Below are 16,391 nucleotides of genomic sequence, written 5' to 3'. Positions count from 1 at the left end.
GCAGGTGAAGGGTTTGCTGCTCAACAGTGGGAGCTTGACAGTTTGAGCCTTGACCCTTGGGATTGATTCCACACAGCTGCCCTTTGACTCCACATGTGTGCCGTAACATGTGTGCTCATACATGCACATGCGCGCGCGCACACACACACACACACACACACATACACACACACTCTCTCTCTCTCTCTAATAATGAAAATCTTAGAAGTGGAGAGGTGCCTACTTGGTGGGAACTGGACACCAGCAGGAGGTAAGGGAGGGCATAGAGTGGGTGATGGGAGGCCATCGCGTGCACATGTGGAAGGGGCAAAGGGAATGCATTATGGCCATAGACCCAGCAGTGCAGGCCTGCTGTGATAGCTAATTCTGAGTGTCAACATGATCTAGAATCACTTCCTAGCAGACAACCTTGGGGGACGTCTGTAGGGGAGTTTCTAGATTGACTTCGTTCAGGTAGGAGGACCACCGTACAGGTGGACTGGGGGAGATGGTTCCGTGTGAAAGTGCTTACCAGGAGATCAGATCCTCAGAAACAGGTGCTATGTCCAAAACACCCCCACCCCAAAATGGCAGTGCTGGTGACAATGTCCTAAACAATGTCCTGCTTTGGTCAGGTAAACAGAGAAATCATGTGTAAACATAAGTCTGAAGGCAGGTTCTATTTGACCAGGACCCTCTCAATCCAGTCCAAAGGGCAACTACCAGGGCAAGGGCATCTAGTTCCTTCACAGCCTGTACCCACCCCGACTGCCACCTAAGATCCTCTTGGTTTTCTGTCATCTTTCTTCTCTCTGCATCCCCCTGACCCTGCCAGGAGGTAGACATAGCAGTTTGATATCCAATAAAATTTTCTTTCTACCCATTGAATGGTCTAGTTTGGTAGTTACTTGGAGGCCCATCTGTAATTGTGGCCTCAGAAGGCAGAGCCAAGTGACACCCAGAGAAAGGTGGCTAGGAAAACTAACCATCTTGGTGAGCTCTGGGTTTTTTGTTTGTTTGTTTTGTTTTTTTTTCCCCCTTTGGTTTTTTGAAACCAAAGGCTGGCTTGAAACTCACAGGAATCTGCCTGCTTCTGCTTCCCAAGTGTTGGGATTAAAGGCGTGCACCACTACCGCCCGTGAGCTCTGGTTTTGAGAGACCCTGACTTACTGAATGAGGTGGAATTACATCAAGGTGGAAGGGCTATTAATGGTTCATTACATCAGCTTCAGGCTTCCATATGTACACACACACACACACACACACACACACCCTCACACACATCCCACACACATTCAAAACACACATACACAAGGAATGAAAAAAAACTGGTTATGGTGATACATGCCTTTATTCCAAGCATTCAGGAGACAGAGGCAGGTGAATCTCTGTTGAGTTCCAAGCTGAGCTTGGAACTGGTCCATGAGCTGGTCTATGTAGAGAGTTTCAGGCCAGCCAGACTACATAAAGAGACTGTCTCAAAAACAAAGTGGCTGGTGTGCACACCAGCCTTTAATCCCAGCATTTGGAAGGCAAGAGCAGGCAGATCTCTGGGTTCAAGGCCAGCCTGGTCTACAATGTGAGTTCCAGGACAGCTAAGACACACCAAGAAACCCTGTCTTGAAAACACAGCACACATATACAAAAATAAAACAAAATAAAATAACCCTCACACACACACCTGTGAGGACCTGACTTTGCAAACTCCATTTTAATCAAGGGGCTTCATCTTAAGCCATATAATGAGCAGGGGCTGATTTCAGCTCCGGAAATGTGCTGCGATAGTGGAATTTGAAGGGATACCCTGAAAATAGTCAATTACTTCTTCCGCTTTACATCAGAATTCAGTTCATTCAGTTCCGTGAAATTTCTTTTTTTGGGGATCAGTAACTTGGACATAACACATCAAAATAAGTAAGTAAATAAACAAAGATAAAACAAAACAAAAATATTTTTAATTACTTTATGTGCGTTTGCATTTTGCCTGCGTGTATGTCTGAGGGTGTCAGATCCCCAGGAACAGGAGTATAGACAGTTGTGAGCTGCCATGTGGGTGCTGAGAATTGAACCTGGGTCCTCTGGAAGAGCAGACAGTGCTCTCCACTCCTGAGCCATCTCTACAGCCCCACATAGTAAAACTTTTTTTGTTCTTGTTTTTTTGACACGGTGTTTCTCGGTGTAACAGCCCTAGCTGTCCTGGACCTAGCTCTATAGACTAGGCCGGCCTCTAACTCACTGAGACCCACCTGCCCCTGCCTTCCAAGTGCTGCCACCACCAACAGGCTAAAACTTTTATGCAAATACTTTGATCCCTCCCCTCCCAGTCCGTAAAACCTTTGTTTATACAAAGGCCCTGCCACATTCATTGATTAAAATGACTAGCTTCTCCCTCATTCCCTTGGCACTGATTCTTTAAGAACTAATCAATCTCAGAAGACTGTGAAGTTGAATCCCAGACAATGGGGAAAAGACACCATCTCTGCCTGAGTAGAATAAGAACCAAATGCACTTTCTATTTCTTGATCGAGAGTAAAGTTTTGTCTTGTTGAGACACACACACACACAAAATAATATTAGTTGCTCTAGGGAATCAGGAGCCACTCAGGGACTATTTTATATTGCTATACTAACAGCCATGGCCTGCCTTACATTTTAAATGTATCTACACGTGTGTGATAGCATGTGCTTGGTCATCTGTGTATTATACGCTTTGTCGAGTTAGAAAAAATTTTAACACATTGTAGGATGTGGTGTCAAAAATTATACAGTATCATGGAAACTCTCCAGGAACCATTGTGATCATGGTGGTGGTAGACACAAGTTTCCAAAATTTTTCAAATTCTTATTTGCTAACAAAAGCTTGAATCTTGGGGATAAATCTCCCCAGGTGTTTTCCTCACAAAGGCTGCCTCACTTTTTAAATGTTGACTGAATGTCTGGGTGTGAATTTTGTATTTAAAGTGTGAAGTTTATATTCCAGTTGTCCATTCACAGAGATGACTTGGAAATACATGGAACTGGGAAAATTAGACTTAGGTAAACCAGGCCCCAAAGGACAAACTGCATGTTCTCTCATGACTCTTCAGTAGGGTATATCTAACACGGAGAACATATGCAAGCCAGGAAACCAGGAAGGGATTACCTAAAGGAGAGGGGATAGTAGAACACAGGTAAGGAGGGAGAACCTCATAGTTTACACAGGGGTGTTAGGGAAGGGTAAGGAAGATTAATCAGGACAAAAGTATAAAAAAGTCATTTGGAAGTAAGATATGCCCACCTGTGTAATAGTGTCTGATGCCTGTGTGCATGGGGTTGGGGGACAACTGCCCTCTGAATGGAGGGGCATGGAGGACCAATGCCTGGTAACTAAACTGGTCTAGTAGCAAGACACTTGCTTCTCTTTCTTCCCTTCCCCTTTCTTTTCTTTTTTCCTTCTCTCTCTCTTTTCGTCCTTCCTTCCCTCCTTTTCTTTGTGGATTTTCTTTTCCTTTTTTTTTTCCTTTTGGTTTTTTTCAAGACAAGGTTTCTTTCTCTGTAGCTTTGGAGCCTGTCCTGGAACTAGCTCTTGCAGACCAGGCTGGCCTTGAACCCACAAAGATCCACCTGCCTCTGCCTCCCAAGTGCTGTGATTAAAGGAATGCACCACCACGGCCTGGCTCTTTGGATTTTCAAGATAGGTTTCTGTGTTAACAGTCTTGGCTGTCCTGGCATCTACTTTGTGGGCTAGGTTGGCCTTTAAGTCACAGAGATCTGCCTGCCTCTGCTTCCTGAGTGCTGGGATTTAAGGCCACCACTTCCCAGCCTAATTTGTCTTGTGTGTGTGTGTGTGTGTGTGTGTGTGTATGTGTGTGTGGGGGCAAGTTGCTGTCTAAATTACCTATTTCTACCCATAGTTAAAAGAGTGCCCAGCTTTAATGGGAGAAGCTTCTTACATTGAACAATGGTGAATGAACAATAAAAGCAGATGCATAGCTGCCCAAGATGCAGAAAATAGCAATAGATGCGGGCCCAGCCCAAAGCAAGTCACTCATACCACTATATTGTAGGTGCAGGAGGGGGCAGAAAGAAGAAATAGCTTGAAGACAGGGTACATGACTACTACATGCCTTTCCTTGGACTTGACACACCATTGATAGGCTGACACACGACCAGCCCTATCAATGACAGTCAAGGAAGGGGGAAGGCCTCCAAGGATCTTATCTTTCACTACTTAACGGTTGGCTATTGAGAGACTGCGGGAGAAGGACCTGCTGTCTTTCCTGTGTACTCTCTGCTGAACCCACCAGGCTCCAACGGAGAGCTCCAAACTTATGGCCACAGAGATGGCTCTGGTTAATCATGGCGAGTCACAAAACAAGTAGATATGAACAGCACCACACGGCGAGGGGCTGAGCGTTCATTAAATCAACATGGCTGGAAGGTGGTGGTGCCTGTCATAAATCTCAGCACTTGGAAGGCAGAGGTAGGTGGATCTCTGTGAGTCTGAGGTCTACAGGGAGATTCAGGACAGCCAGGATTACACAGAGGAACCATCTTGAAAAAAAAAAAAACAAACCCCGAAAAGGAAAGAAATTAACACGTTTTTGGTATTTTGAGCCCCAAATGTAGCTATTTGGCACACTGGGCCTTCCTTTTTGCATGTCTTCCACACTCATTTCTGTGCATAGCACCCGGTGGTAAGCAAGGTTCATCAAGAACTTCCTGGACGAGGCACTAGAGGAATTCCTTCAGTAACAGGCAGGACCCGGTCTGTGGCACTAGGACGAGGACTAGGGTGTGCACGCCGACAGGAGCCCAGGGAAGCTGCGGATCCCAGGCATGTCGTCTATCTTCATGCACTGCTCTGTCTCACGTCATCTTCCTCCCTTCACCAGAGGCCTGAGACAACCCCTGCCACATGCTGGTCATTGTAGCTTGTGTGCCCAAGGTGCAGGTGAGGGACCCAGGAAAGCATGGATAAGTCAAAAGGCCATCCGTACTAGGCCATCCTTTCACATCTGGAGGGTGCTACCCATTGCTGGGGATAGAAGCCACTGGGTTTCCTTTGTGGGGGCAGTTTTGAGATAGGGTCTCTCTGTTATGTAGCCCTGGTTATCCTAGAACTCCCTGAGAGTTTGAGACCTAGTTGAGACTAGTTTGGAGGATCACAGATTTTTAAATAAGGACACATCTCTGTGATTAGCCCAATTCTAACTGAAAACTACTCTATAACAAAGTTAGGACTAAGCAGCCTTGGTCATTCATCTTTGCTCACGCACTGTTTATGCTGGGGCTCACTGGTATTCTAGCCACACCTGGCTTCTTCCTGGTCTTTCAAGAGTATTTATGAAGTCATTTCTCCTTGCAGGATACTCAGAGCCACTGACCCTTACACAGAGGACTTCCAATAGCTTCACCAGCAGCCAGGCCTGTCACCACCAGTGGTTACCACGCTGATCAGCTCACACTTTTCTGGGCTCTACTCACTCAGACACCTTGACCCTTGTCATCCTTTCAGTCCAAACAGTGAGTCTTCCTCCTACAGTTGCCTTGGTCTACTGTTTTTTGGTTCTAATTATTATGTATAGTGTTCTGTCTGCATGTGTGTCTACACATCAGAAGAGGGCACCAGATCTCATTACAGATGGTTGTGAGCCACCATGTGGTTGCTGGGAATTGAACTCAGGACCTCTGGAAGAGCAGCCAGTGCTCTTAACCTCTGAGCCATCTCTCCAGCCAGGTCTATCCTTTCTAAATGGTGGTTAGGTTGAGGGGAGATGGCACAGATCTCATCACCAGCTAGATAGCAAGATGAAGTCAGCAGTGAAGTCCCAGCACAAGTGAAGTTCTGACACACTCCCTCTGGCACCTTCCACACAGCTCTAAGCTACCTACCCCTGAGAAAACCGGGCAAGTACAAGTACTGACCAACCACAACTTCCCGCAGACTGAAGACCTCAGCACTTGCTCTGCGGCTCTAGCTTCATCAGATCTCAGAATGGATCCCAGCCGCTCCCACTCCACCAGCAGCTCCTGCAGCTGCAAAGACTGCAAGTGCGCCTCCTGCGAGAGCTTCCACTGCTGTCCTGTAGGCTGTGTTTTCTTTTTCTTTTTTTTTTCCAAGACAGAGTTTCTCTGTAGCTTTGGAGCCTGTCGTGGAACTAGCTCTTGTAGACCAGGCTAGCCTTGAAATCACAGAGATCCACCCTTCTCTGCCTCTCGAGTGCTGGGATTAAAGGCGTGCGCCACCACCACCCTGCATAGGCTGTGTTTTCAAAGGCGCACCTGACAATGGCACCTGCCAGGAGGACAGTGCTGTTCCTGTGTGTAAACAGAGCAGTGTGGACAAACCCAGATGTTCTTCATACAGCTCTGCCCTGTTTACTAAATCCTTTTTTCTATCAAGTAGGTGAATAATAAAAGCCAATTTGAATCTAAAAAACCAAAACAAACCAACAACCAAAAACAAATGTGCTGACCTCAGACAAATACAAAATAGTGTTCTGTCCTTCCCACCTGAGAGTAAGGGCTGTTGTTCCCATCCCAGGACATTCTCTACTGGGTACTGATGGAGTTATTCGGAGTGCCTCAACCCAAGCTACATGGGGGGTGGCAGGAGAAAGGCGATGCTGAAGGCACCAAGCCCCAGGCTTGGGCTAGTGCTGCCTAGAGAACAGGGTGAGGGGTCTGGGCTAAGGTCCCAGTCCTAGGACCACTGTTGGTGCAAGGTCTCATATCCGGGTTAAATGAGCTGCCGAGGCTTTAAATCTGCAGGCTGAATGGCAGTCATTAGGACGACCTCATGAGGAATGCTGACACAGACATAAATGCCCAGTCCAGAGTGCAGGGTACCATCCAGGAAGGGCAGCCCACACAGTGTGCATTACACACCTACTTACAATGACTGCTGCTGCCCATGAGGGGGTGCAGAAAGTTGTGGGGCACACATCCAGTTGGCAAGTGGCCCCTGGCACCCCTCCCCAGTGAGAAGATTGTCCCTCAACAGGCTGGAAGGGCCTGGCTAGTGAGGAGGTGGAACACACAGAATGACAGCAGACAGACTGGCCATGATAACTTAGTTTATGGGTCAAGCCGATGCAATGCAAAGTTGGTTATCCTTTTTATCATTTCTTTTTTTTAACCAAAATAAATAAATCAGATCTGTCCCTTTGAAGGTCAAAAGAGGAAGGAAGGACAGCTGGCTCCGGGGTCACCTTGCCCTTAGTCACTGATCTCCTGTTCTGACCTGCCTTGGCACAGCGAAGAGAAGGATCTATCAACTGCTTCCTTGTGTTCAAGGGAACAGAAAGAGAATTAACTGGCTGGGGGATTAGGGAGGAGCGGGGAGAAGATTCAGCAGGACCAAGAGGCAGCCAGTGCCTGGGGTTTGGGACCCAAGGGAGCTTCTGGACTCTGCTCAGAGCCAATCACTCCAGGCAAATTCCCCACAGCCCAATCCCAAGAAGGGTAGCAGAACTGGACCTAGCTTTGTCGCTAAGGCCTTTTTAACTGCTCTGCACCATTCTCCACTCACCCAACAGCTGAATGACACCCCCAAAACCTGCCAGCTCTAGCTCCTCCAGTACTTCTTAGTTCGGCCCTAGCAAGACAAAGCTAGCCCCAGTCTTGATCTGTGGCTTGCTAGGTGACAAGGACTGACACAGGATCTCTGGTCCAGTCCTGGAGGATTATACAGTGAGCATGGGTAGGGCATCTTGAGGGGACCTTTCTCCATCCTGCTCCTCACTACCTCCATGGAAGGCGTGCAGCCCGAGGAGGCAGCCCAGGTTGGGCAGTGTCTGGCCTGGGGAGCAGTTGAGCACTGAAGCAGACAACAGCTTAATTCCTAGGAGGACAGGAACGGGGGTGGGAGGGGCGTGTGGCATGGCAAAGGGCAGAGGTGTGGGCAGTGCTCAGGCACTATTCTTTAGTTGAGAAGCAAAGAGCATCATGGACTTGGGGGACCATGGCCTGATCAACTCCAGGGCACCTAAGAGAATTTCTTGAAGGCGTCCAGGTCAAAGGCTGTGTCCAGGAAGCGCTGCAGCTCTGTCAGGTGAGTCTTCTTGTTGCCGGTGGCTGGAGCAGCTGCTGGGTCTCGGCCAGCATACCTGAGAGACAGAGAGGGGGTACTGAGGGTAATAGTCAGAGGTGGGCCTGCCCGCTCTTCTCCAGCTGTTTCCAGGCTAACTGCCCATCGGCAGGTCTCCCCATTAGAGACTTGGTCTTACCAGACAGGCTTGGCACGGTCAATGGTGGTCCGAAGTCTTGGCTTGACATAGTCATAGTAGCCTTGGTTCTTGTGCTCCTCCTGGCACCAGGCCAGCTCAGCATTGGGATACTTCTGAGCCTCCTTCAGTAGGAGGTCGAAGGGGAATGGTGATAGCTGAAAGAGAGCAGAGCTGGGATCAAGAAATGAACATTCAGAGGGTGGGGAGGGCTACACATAGGGAGGCTGGAATTCCAGCAGGGAAAGTCTTGCAGCTATTGCAGGTGGGAAAGATTAGAAACCTCAGTAAACAATGCCCTGCCAAAGCACCATAGCCCAAATATCCTATAGGCGGGACATTGGCAGCTAGCTGCTATACCACATGCTCTCACCTGCTCAATCCTTGTAATTGCCACCTGCTCTGCCAAGCCCCTGGCTTTGCGCTCTCGGGTGAGGTCATAGTACACCTTGCCAGTGCAGAAGAGTAGTCTTTTGACATTGTTTGGGTCCTGAGCTGCAGGGCCATCTTCTGGGATCACACGCTGGAAGTGGGTTCCTACAAGAAAATTTCTACAGCTGGGCTGGTTCCTTCTCCAGGCCTATTCCACGGCGACTGTGCATGAGCTGCCCCACAGTCGCTGGGATCTATGGTTTCTGAGGGTTAGATATATTTCTACCTCATGAGCTGCTGATGCCTGTGAATTTGCTCAGACTAAGAGTGTTGTAGAACCAGGCATGGGGATGTGCATCTTTAACCCTAGCACTCAGGAGACAGAAGCAAGTGGATCTGAGTTTAAGGTCAGTTCATTCTACATAGTAAGTTCCATGACAGTCAGCGCTACATAATAGAGACTGTCTCAAAACACTCAACCATCTGATGACTACTTACACATACACCTTACAAATGTACAAATAAAAAATTTAAACACTCAGGACACGTCTAAACAACTGCTGCTACAACTGGTGTGTACCAAACAGAGGAGACTTGACTGTTTTCATGACTGAACATTCAATGGGAAATGACAGAGTGTATAGATGAAAAACCATGGCAAAAATCATATTCAAGCCAGGCGGTGGTGCCACATGCCTTTAATCCCAGCACTCGGGAGGCATAAATCATATTCAATGGTGAAAGACTGGAAACTGTGCCTCTAAGGTCAAGAACAAAGGTAGCAGGCCCACCCTCGGCACTTCTATTCAACATGCTACTGGAAGTCCTAAACACAACAACTGGGCAAGAAAGAAGAAATAATGGCATCAAATGGAAGGTGGAAAATGAGGGTGTTTCAGTGGATAAAACACTTGTCACGCAAACCTGATGTGAGCTCAGCCCCCGGAACCCCATAACGTGGAAGAACCAACTTCTGAAAGTTGTCCTCTCACTTCTATACATACTATACAAACTCCCCATCACACACACACACACACACACACACACATACACACACACACACAAATATATTAAGTAAAATAAATGATGATGATTTTTGTAGAAGAAAGGCTTGTTCTCTAATATTCATATAGCAACCCAAGGGTCAATGAATAACCAAATAAAATTTTAAGACAAAGCTCATAAGAAAACTTTAAAAATGAACTATAAAAGCTACAGTAAATTGCACGGCACTGGCAAGGGTAGTGGTGGTGCACATCTTTAATTGCAGCACTCAGGAAACAAGAGGCAGGTGGATCTCTGTGAGTTCGAGGCCGGCCTGGTCTACAAGAACTAGTTCTAGGACAGCAAGAGTTGTTACACAGAGAAACCCTGCCTTGAAAAACCAAAACGAACAAACAAACAATTTTTTTTTAACCTGATATAAGCTGTGATGGCTGTACAAAGTAATAATGTTCCTCCGTAACACTGAACACTTACAAATGGTTAAGACAGTAGATTTCACATTATGTAAATGCTACCACACACAAAATGTAGAAATAACAAACAAGAGGTTTGCTGGATAGAAGACTGTAGGGGCTTGGTGATTGAGAGGAAGCAGTTTCCATCTGGGTAGCGACGACCTGTATTAGCACTGCTTGTCACTTTCCAGGTAAGCATCTCAAGCCACCGACTCCTACCTCAGCAGGGCAGCGCACGTTCCTTCCCCTACGCCCCTGAGCGGTGTGAGCTGTCAACCCTAGAGACACAGTAGGATCTCTTTTGTTTGTGTTGTTTTGTGTTTTAGACAGGGTCTGACCATGTAATTCTGACTGGTTTGGAAACTGCTCTGTGGAGCAGGCTGACCCACAACTCAAGAGATGCTCCTGTCTTTGGCTCCAGAGTGCTGGGATTAAGAGAATGTGCCACCATGTTCTGCCATTTTAATGCAGTCCTGGGGCTACTCAGTCTTTTATCTCATGACTAAAAGTCCAGAAAGAGCCTCAGGAGATGGATAAATACAAGCCCCATAAGCCCTACAGAACAGCAAAGAGCCACCAGAGCTAACACTGTTCCAGGAAACCCATAAGCCCCCACACCTACCTGGAAGCATCTCATCAAAGCTAGTTCTTGCCTCAGGGTGGCGTAGCAGGGATTTGGGAGTGAAGACGATTAACTGAAAGACAAAATAAGCTCACAGTAGACTATATTTTAAAGATCCTAGAATAGAGGTACAAGGTAAGGGCCATCTAAACCTTGATTTTTGGTACGAAGTCAGAATAGTCTGTCTTCCACATCTCAATGGGAGACTCACAAAATATAGGAAGAAAATAAAAAAGACACCAATTTCTCTGCTGTTTACCTCCTCTGGGTAGGTATTTACTCTCCATGACCATCTGCTTGGAGCCCCTCCTTGGTGAGCTGAGCAGCTCCCAGGTGGTCTTAGAGATAAGGCACCTTTAGCCTGTCTAAAGCTGAAGGCCTAGCACCAGGGCTATTCTGCCCTGTGGGCCTGCAGGCTACTAGGTACACTAAGCTGGAAGCCTTAGTTTTGCATTCACCCTTTGTGGTATCCCAGGGCAGCAGGACCCTCCCTGTATCCTTACCCCAGATTCCCTCTTTCTGATCATTCTGCCCACTTACCCTCCCTACACAACTCCTACTCACACTTCAACAGGCAGCTCAAAAGCTGCTTTCTGGGGCTCCTGGAATTCCTCGGTCCCTGCTGGGGCTCACCTTTTTTCCAAGTGCTCAGCATACCTACATGACAACCTGTCTTATTTCTCAATATACCACGGCTATACTTGTCCTCCTTGCTGAGCTGATGGCTGTATTCTGTCAGACACTCACATGTGGTACTCAAGAGCATGTGAGGACTCAGTTTAGGAGCGAGAATGCAGTTTGCTGGCATTCATAACAACAGGCCTGGCTTCTGAGAACACATCTCACCCTTATTCCCCTTTAGGTATTATCCACCCAACCTAGAGGAACAGACACCAGGGGAGTCTGTCTTTGTGGTAACACAGAAAGGTCAGCACCATGGTCATTCTGGAGAACCCAGCACTGACCGGCTTCCGGAAAGGCAGCAGGATCTGTCGTCGAAGTACATGGAAGAAGTTGCCAGGGGTGGAACAGTTGACAACAATCCAGTTGCAGTTGTATAGCTGATTGATATCAAAGTTGTTTTCCTGCAGATCCTGCAGCATGGAAGGAAATGGCCAGAGGCCAGCAGTAGCTGTGAGCACTTTACCTGGGAGAAGGGTAACTTAGGCAGAGGTGCCTCAGGATGTCTCACTGGAGACTCAAGGACTCACTACAGACAGTGAGGAGCCCACAGGTTCCCTGAGTCTGGTCCCATTTAACCCTTGGCAGCTTCTCAAGGCTACTGCTTGGCAGTGGATGTATGGAATATAGGAGACATAGGTGCTGGCTACAGTTAAGTCTATTCTTCGTTAGAAACTGACTCCCAGTAGAGTTCCGAGTTCTTTAAAACTGCCTTAAAATCCTATTTGAACCAGAGCAACGGCAGTATCACCTAAGAGGTCAGACCGAGGATCCTCGGCTTTTAGCAACGGCAGGAAACAAATGAAGTAGCCTATTTCAGGGAGATTGGAAGGCACGGGGCCACACTGAGCTACCCACTCTGATTCCTAAGCCAGAGGGAGAACCAGCTGAAATCTGACCCCCTCAGGACATCCAAATGAAATTCTTTCCTAGATGCCCGAAGGCAATTGAGTATCAGGGTCTGTTCTACTCACAGGCAGGACATCTGGGTCATCATTGCACATCTGCAGAAACCGCTCTGGGCGGGCAGAGGAATGCTCTGGACCCTGGAAGCAGACACACAAATTAGTTTGGAAGTTCTCACATGCTGACATCTACTATACTTGTTGTTTCTTCCTCCTGATGTCAGAACTCATTTGATTCTTCCCCTTCCCACTAGCAAAGTACAGGGCAGCGGGGATGAGGAGACTGAGCAGCATCAGCACCATCTGCTGTCCATCTAGGGATGGCTATTCAGGCTGCATGCAGCTGGGCCACTCCTGCCTTACACAGTCTTCTAGTTTTCCCATCAAGTGGATGGGAAACACTAACAGAACACTCTGGTCTTTGGGATGGGGTCCTGGACAGGTCCTTCCCAGGCCTTGAATTTGGTGGGCAAGGGGAAGATCTCACCATGCCTTCCATGCCATGAGGCAACAGGAGCACAATGCCATTCTGCCGCACCCACTTTGCCTGTCCTGGGCAGATGAACTGGTCAATAATGCACTGTGCCATGTTGTTGAAATCACCAAACTGAGCCTCCCAGAGAACCAGAGCATTAGGGCTAGCCATGGCAAAGCCCAGCTCAAAGCCTATAGTGGACAGAAAAGGAAGAATGGCATGTCAGGACACCAGGCAAGGGATGCAGAAGACTTGAGGTGGGGTTGGGGTTGGCCTTACCCAGGACACCATACTCAGACAGCGAGCTGTTGCAAACAGTGTAGGGGGCCTGATTGGGCCAAAGGTGGTTCATGGGGATGCAGGTTCTTTTGTCTACATTCTGATCATGGAGCACATGGTGACGATGGCTGAGGCAAGAATGACAAGATTAATAAGCAGGAGTACACATATTTGAACCAACCACTTGAAACTTGAAGCTCTAGCAGATCTACAACTTGTCTTTCTGCCAGATGCTTCAGAGTACAGCCCTCCCAGCATATAAATGGAGCATCCACAACACAAGAGGAAAGGGTGAGGCAGCCTCGACACTGAGGATACAGTGACTTTTCTGGAAATGATTTCCCCCGCTCTGGAGTATTAGATACCAAAGCCCTTCCCTTCCATTTCAAACTGAAGGATAAATATTTTTGTTACCTAAAGGTGCCCCGCTCCACATCCTGGCCACTCAGCCTGACATGGATTCCTTCCTTCAGGAGTGATCCGAATGCCATGTACTCTGCCAGGGCCCAGTCCACGGTCCGGTTTGTCACTAGCTCCTTCCGAGTCTTCAAGATCCGGCTCAGCCCTGCACAAAAAGAGACTGAGATGCTGGGCAGTGGTGGCGTATGCCTTTAATCCTGGCACTTGGGAGTCAGAAGTAGATGACTTTCTGTGTGTTCGAGGCCAGTCTGGCCTACAGAATGAATTCTAGGACAGGATCCAAAACTACACAGAGAAACCCTGCCTAGAAAATCCAACAAATAAATGAATGAATGAATGAATGGGGGAAAAAAAAGAGTAGCACTCACAACACTGTAGGCCCAGCTCATGTGGACATCTTACTGTCTGTGGACATCTTACTGTCTGTGCTTCAGGGACACAGACACAGGCAGACCCTTTGTCACCCAGTGTTAGGACAGCAAAGTGGTGACCTCTTAGTTGCTTCTCTGCTTCTTTCCAAGTGAAGGAACTTGAGTGTTGTGGGAGCTGAGTCTACCAACACACCCAGTGGGCTCGGGACAGGGGAGTTTCTACAATGCATGGCTGAGGACACTATCTTCAAGAGGTGCTGATCTAGACCAGTGTTTCCACAGGCAAGTGCGGGGTTGGTTACCTCCATGGATGGTGAAGTCCTCCACAGGTACAGAGCTGGCGACATTCCCAATGTGGGCCAAGACATCTTCCGCCAGGCCAGTAGAGGGGCAGGACATGCTCCTGGGCTGTCCATCCAGGGTGAAAAAACCTAAGAGAACAGAGACAGGCTGACAGCCATCTTTTGGAAGGGACACCTGCAGAGCAGACCAGAGTAACAGCTCTGCCTTTCTAGAAACTTCACCACAGTACCACACGGTTTTGGGTAAATGGAAAGTAAGAGACAACAAAGCCTAGATGGCTGCCCTGAGGACCACAGAGGCCTTGCTGAATGGAACACTCACTATGGGTTGTGGGTACAGAAGAGGAGAGCAGGAGCCTTGTCTAGGAAGGGGCTTCATGGTTACATCCTGTTTACAAGGAGTCTATCTGGGATAATGGTCCCTTGCTTACCAGGCCAGGGGGAATCCAGCCAGTGCTTGATGTGCAAGATCTTCTCATCTTTGGATCTGGTAAATGCTTCCTCACAGATCTTGTCATACTTGGAGATTTCCTCCTGGAAGAGGGGGTGGATACACATGGCTAACCGAGCACAGCACACCCATGTCACACAGGCCAACTGTACCCTGGCCTTCAGTCCCTCTGCACTTTTGCACACCCAATGACCCACCCACTGTATTAACTTAGAATTGTCAGTTTCCAACAAACAGCCTCTTTAACATCTGAAAGAAGCCTTTAATTTCTGGTCCTCATTCCCTGCATCACTTGGCTTAGAGTCTGTTTAGTCTGAGCCCCAGACCAAACGTTTTTTTCATAAGAACTGCTTCGGTTTTATGTATTTGTAACTGGGCTTTATAGCTGCCCTTTCAGCTGCTGTCTAGTCTGGGCCTCAGCACCATCTCAGATGTCTACAACTGTTGCTCATACTGTCAGGTGACAGAATGCTCTGTGCAGAGCATATAGCATCTTTACCAAGCTGTATGGACCCCTGTTTATACATTTCTCAACCCAAATAGCCCGTGACAAGAGAGAAGCTATTGGGTAGTCACTCCCTCATCTCTACAACACTTTTCTCCACCCCCTTTAAAAAGTTCCTCAAGCTGAAATGCTGAAATGCTACAGTTGTCGAGACCTCACATGCTTTCACTGGGGTCCTAAGAAGAAGACTGGCCTGGGATGATCTTCTCTAGGTTGCTTAGGACCAAAGGCCTGCCAGGACACACCTCATATTCAGGCTGGTTGACGACACCCTGGGATACCAACAGTTCTGCATACTTCTGCAGTACAGGCTTCTGCTTGCGGATCTGCTTGTACATGAGTGGTTGTGTAAACATAGGTTCGTCCATCTCATTGTGGCCATTGCGTCGATAACATACCTAGGCAGAGTAGCAAGAGAGGACTATCAGAGAGTGTGGCTGGTCTGTAGAAAAGAACACCATTGTGTGTGGGGGGTATCTGCCACATGTATGTGATGGCAACATGGCTCTTACTGCTTTGCTTCAATTTACTTCCTCTACAGCTAAGATTTTGATTTTCTTTCTTTTACATGGCGAAATTAATTTTTGGATTTTTGAGACAGGGTTTTTCTGTGTAGCCCTGGCTGTCCTGGAACTTGTTCTGTAGACCAGGCTGTCCTTGAGCTCAGAGATCCACCTGCCTCTGCCTTCTGAGTGCTGGGATTACAAGCCTGCACCACACGGCACAAACTATTTGTAAAGCAGTCTTACATAAGACAAGATGGACTGTATAGCGCCTGCTGAGGAGTATTCAGAGGCAAGCGTGTGTCTGAATACTCTAGAACCAGAAGGATCCTACCTGAAGTATGACATTACAAAGACCCAAGGTGACTTAGCAAGACTAAGAGACAGGCCAGACATTCTGCTTGGCTGTGCTTACCCTGCCATCACTTACCAGGTCAACCACAACATCCTTGTGGAAGGTGCTTCTCCACTCGGCTGCCACTTTGCATACATACATGACAGCCTCAGGGTCATCTGAGTTGACATGGAAAATGGGGGCGTTCACCACTCGGGCCACATCAGTGGGGTAGGGGGAGGAACGGGCCATCCGAGGGTCTGTGGTGAAGCCAATCTGCAATTACGGAACACATGATCAGGCAACAGGGTACCTGGAAATAGTAGTACAGGATACAGAGGCTGGTAGGCAGTATTGAGCACAGCCCATACTTCCTGATGGGCTACTAAGACTATGTGCCCTAAGTGGCTTCTTTGCTTAAGTTTGCTTGTTTTCCCCTACTGATAACAAAATTCATGTATGTTTAACATTGGGGATTTGGAAGAGGAAATAGGTTATCATACTAACTTTTTTTTCTTTTGTTTT

General features: G+C 47.8%; 1 protein-coding gene across 5 annotated transcripts in view; it reads right to left on the bottom strand.

The window, feature by feature from the left end:
• Positions 1 to 7,020: 7,020 nt before the first annotated feature.
• The window catches only part of Ogdh (oxoglutarate dehydrogenase), a 67,581-nt gene continuing 58,210 nt past the window's right edge, over positions 7,021 to 16,391 (bottom strand). For all 5 annotated transcript variants that reach the window (XM_085692181.1, XM_085692182.1, XM_048450073.2 and 2 more), the window contains 13 exons: positions 15,963 to 16,142; positions 15,275 to 15,427; positions 14,505 to 14,607; positions 14,074 to 14,202; positions 13,395 to 13,545; positions 12,981 to 13,108; positions 12,714 to 12,892; positions 12,296 to 12,367; positions 11,606 to 11,734; positions 10,641 to 10,713; positions 8,560 to 8,723; positions 8,190 to 8,344; positions 7,021 to 8,069 (listed from right to left, as the gene is read on the bottom strand). In XM_085692181.1, the coding sequence (XP_085548307.1) occupies positions 7,949 to 8,069; positions 8,190 to 8,344; positions 8,560 to 8,723; positions 10,641 to 10,713; positions 11,606 to 11,734; positions 12,296 to 12,367; positions 12,714 to 12,892; positions 12,981 to 13,108; positions 13,395 to 13,545; positions 14,074 to 14,202; positions 14,505 to 14,607; positions 15,275 to 15,427; positions 15,963 to 16,142 (1,737 nt within the window). In that variant the 3' untranslated portion in view covers positions 7,021 to 7,948. The remainder of the gene's footprint in view (positions 8,070 to 8,189; positions 8,345 to 8,559; positions 8,724 to 10,640; positions 10,714 to 11,605; positions 11,735 to 12,295; positions 12,368 to 12,713; positions 12,893 to 12,980; positions 13,109 to 13,394; positions 13,546 to 14,073; positions 14,203 to 14,504; positions 14,608 to 15,274; positions 15,428 to 15,962; positions 16,143 to 16,391) is intronic.

The sequence above is a fragment of the Myodes glareolus genome, chromosome 8 (assembly GCF_982192425.1).
Source record: "Myodes glareolus chromosome 8, mMyoGla1.1, whole genome shotgun sequence".
Lineage (NCBI taxonomy): Eukaryota > Metazoa > Chordata > Mammalia > Rodentia > Cricetidae > Myodes > Myodes glareolus.
This window is presented reverse-complemented; position numbering and strand designations above follow the sequence as displayed.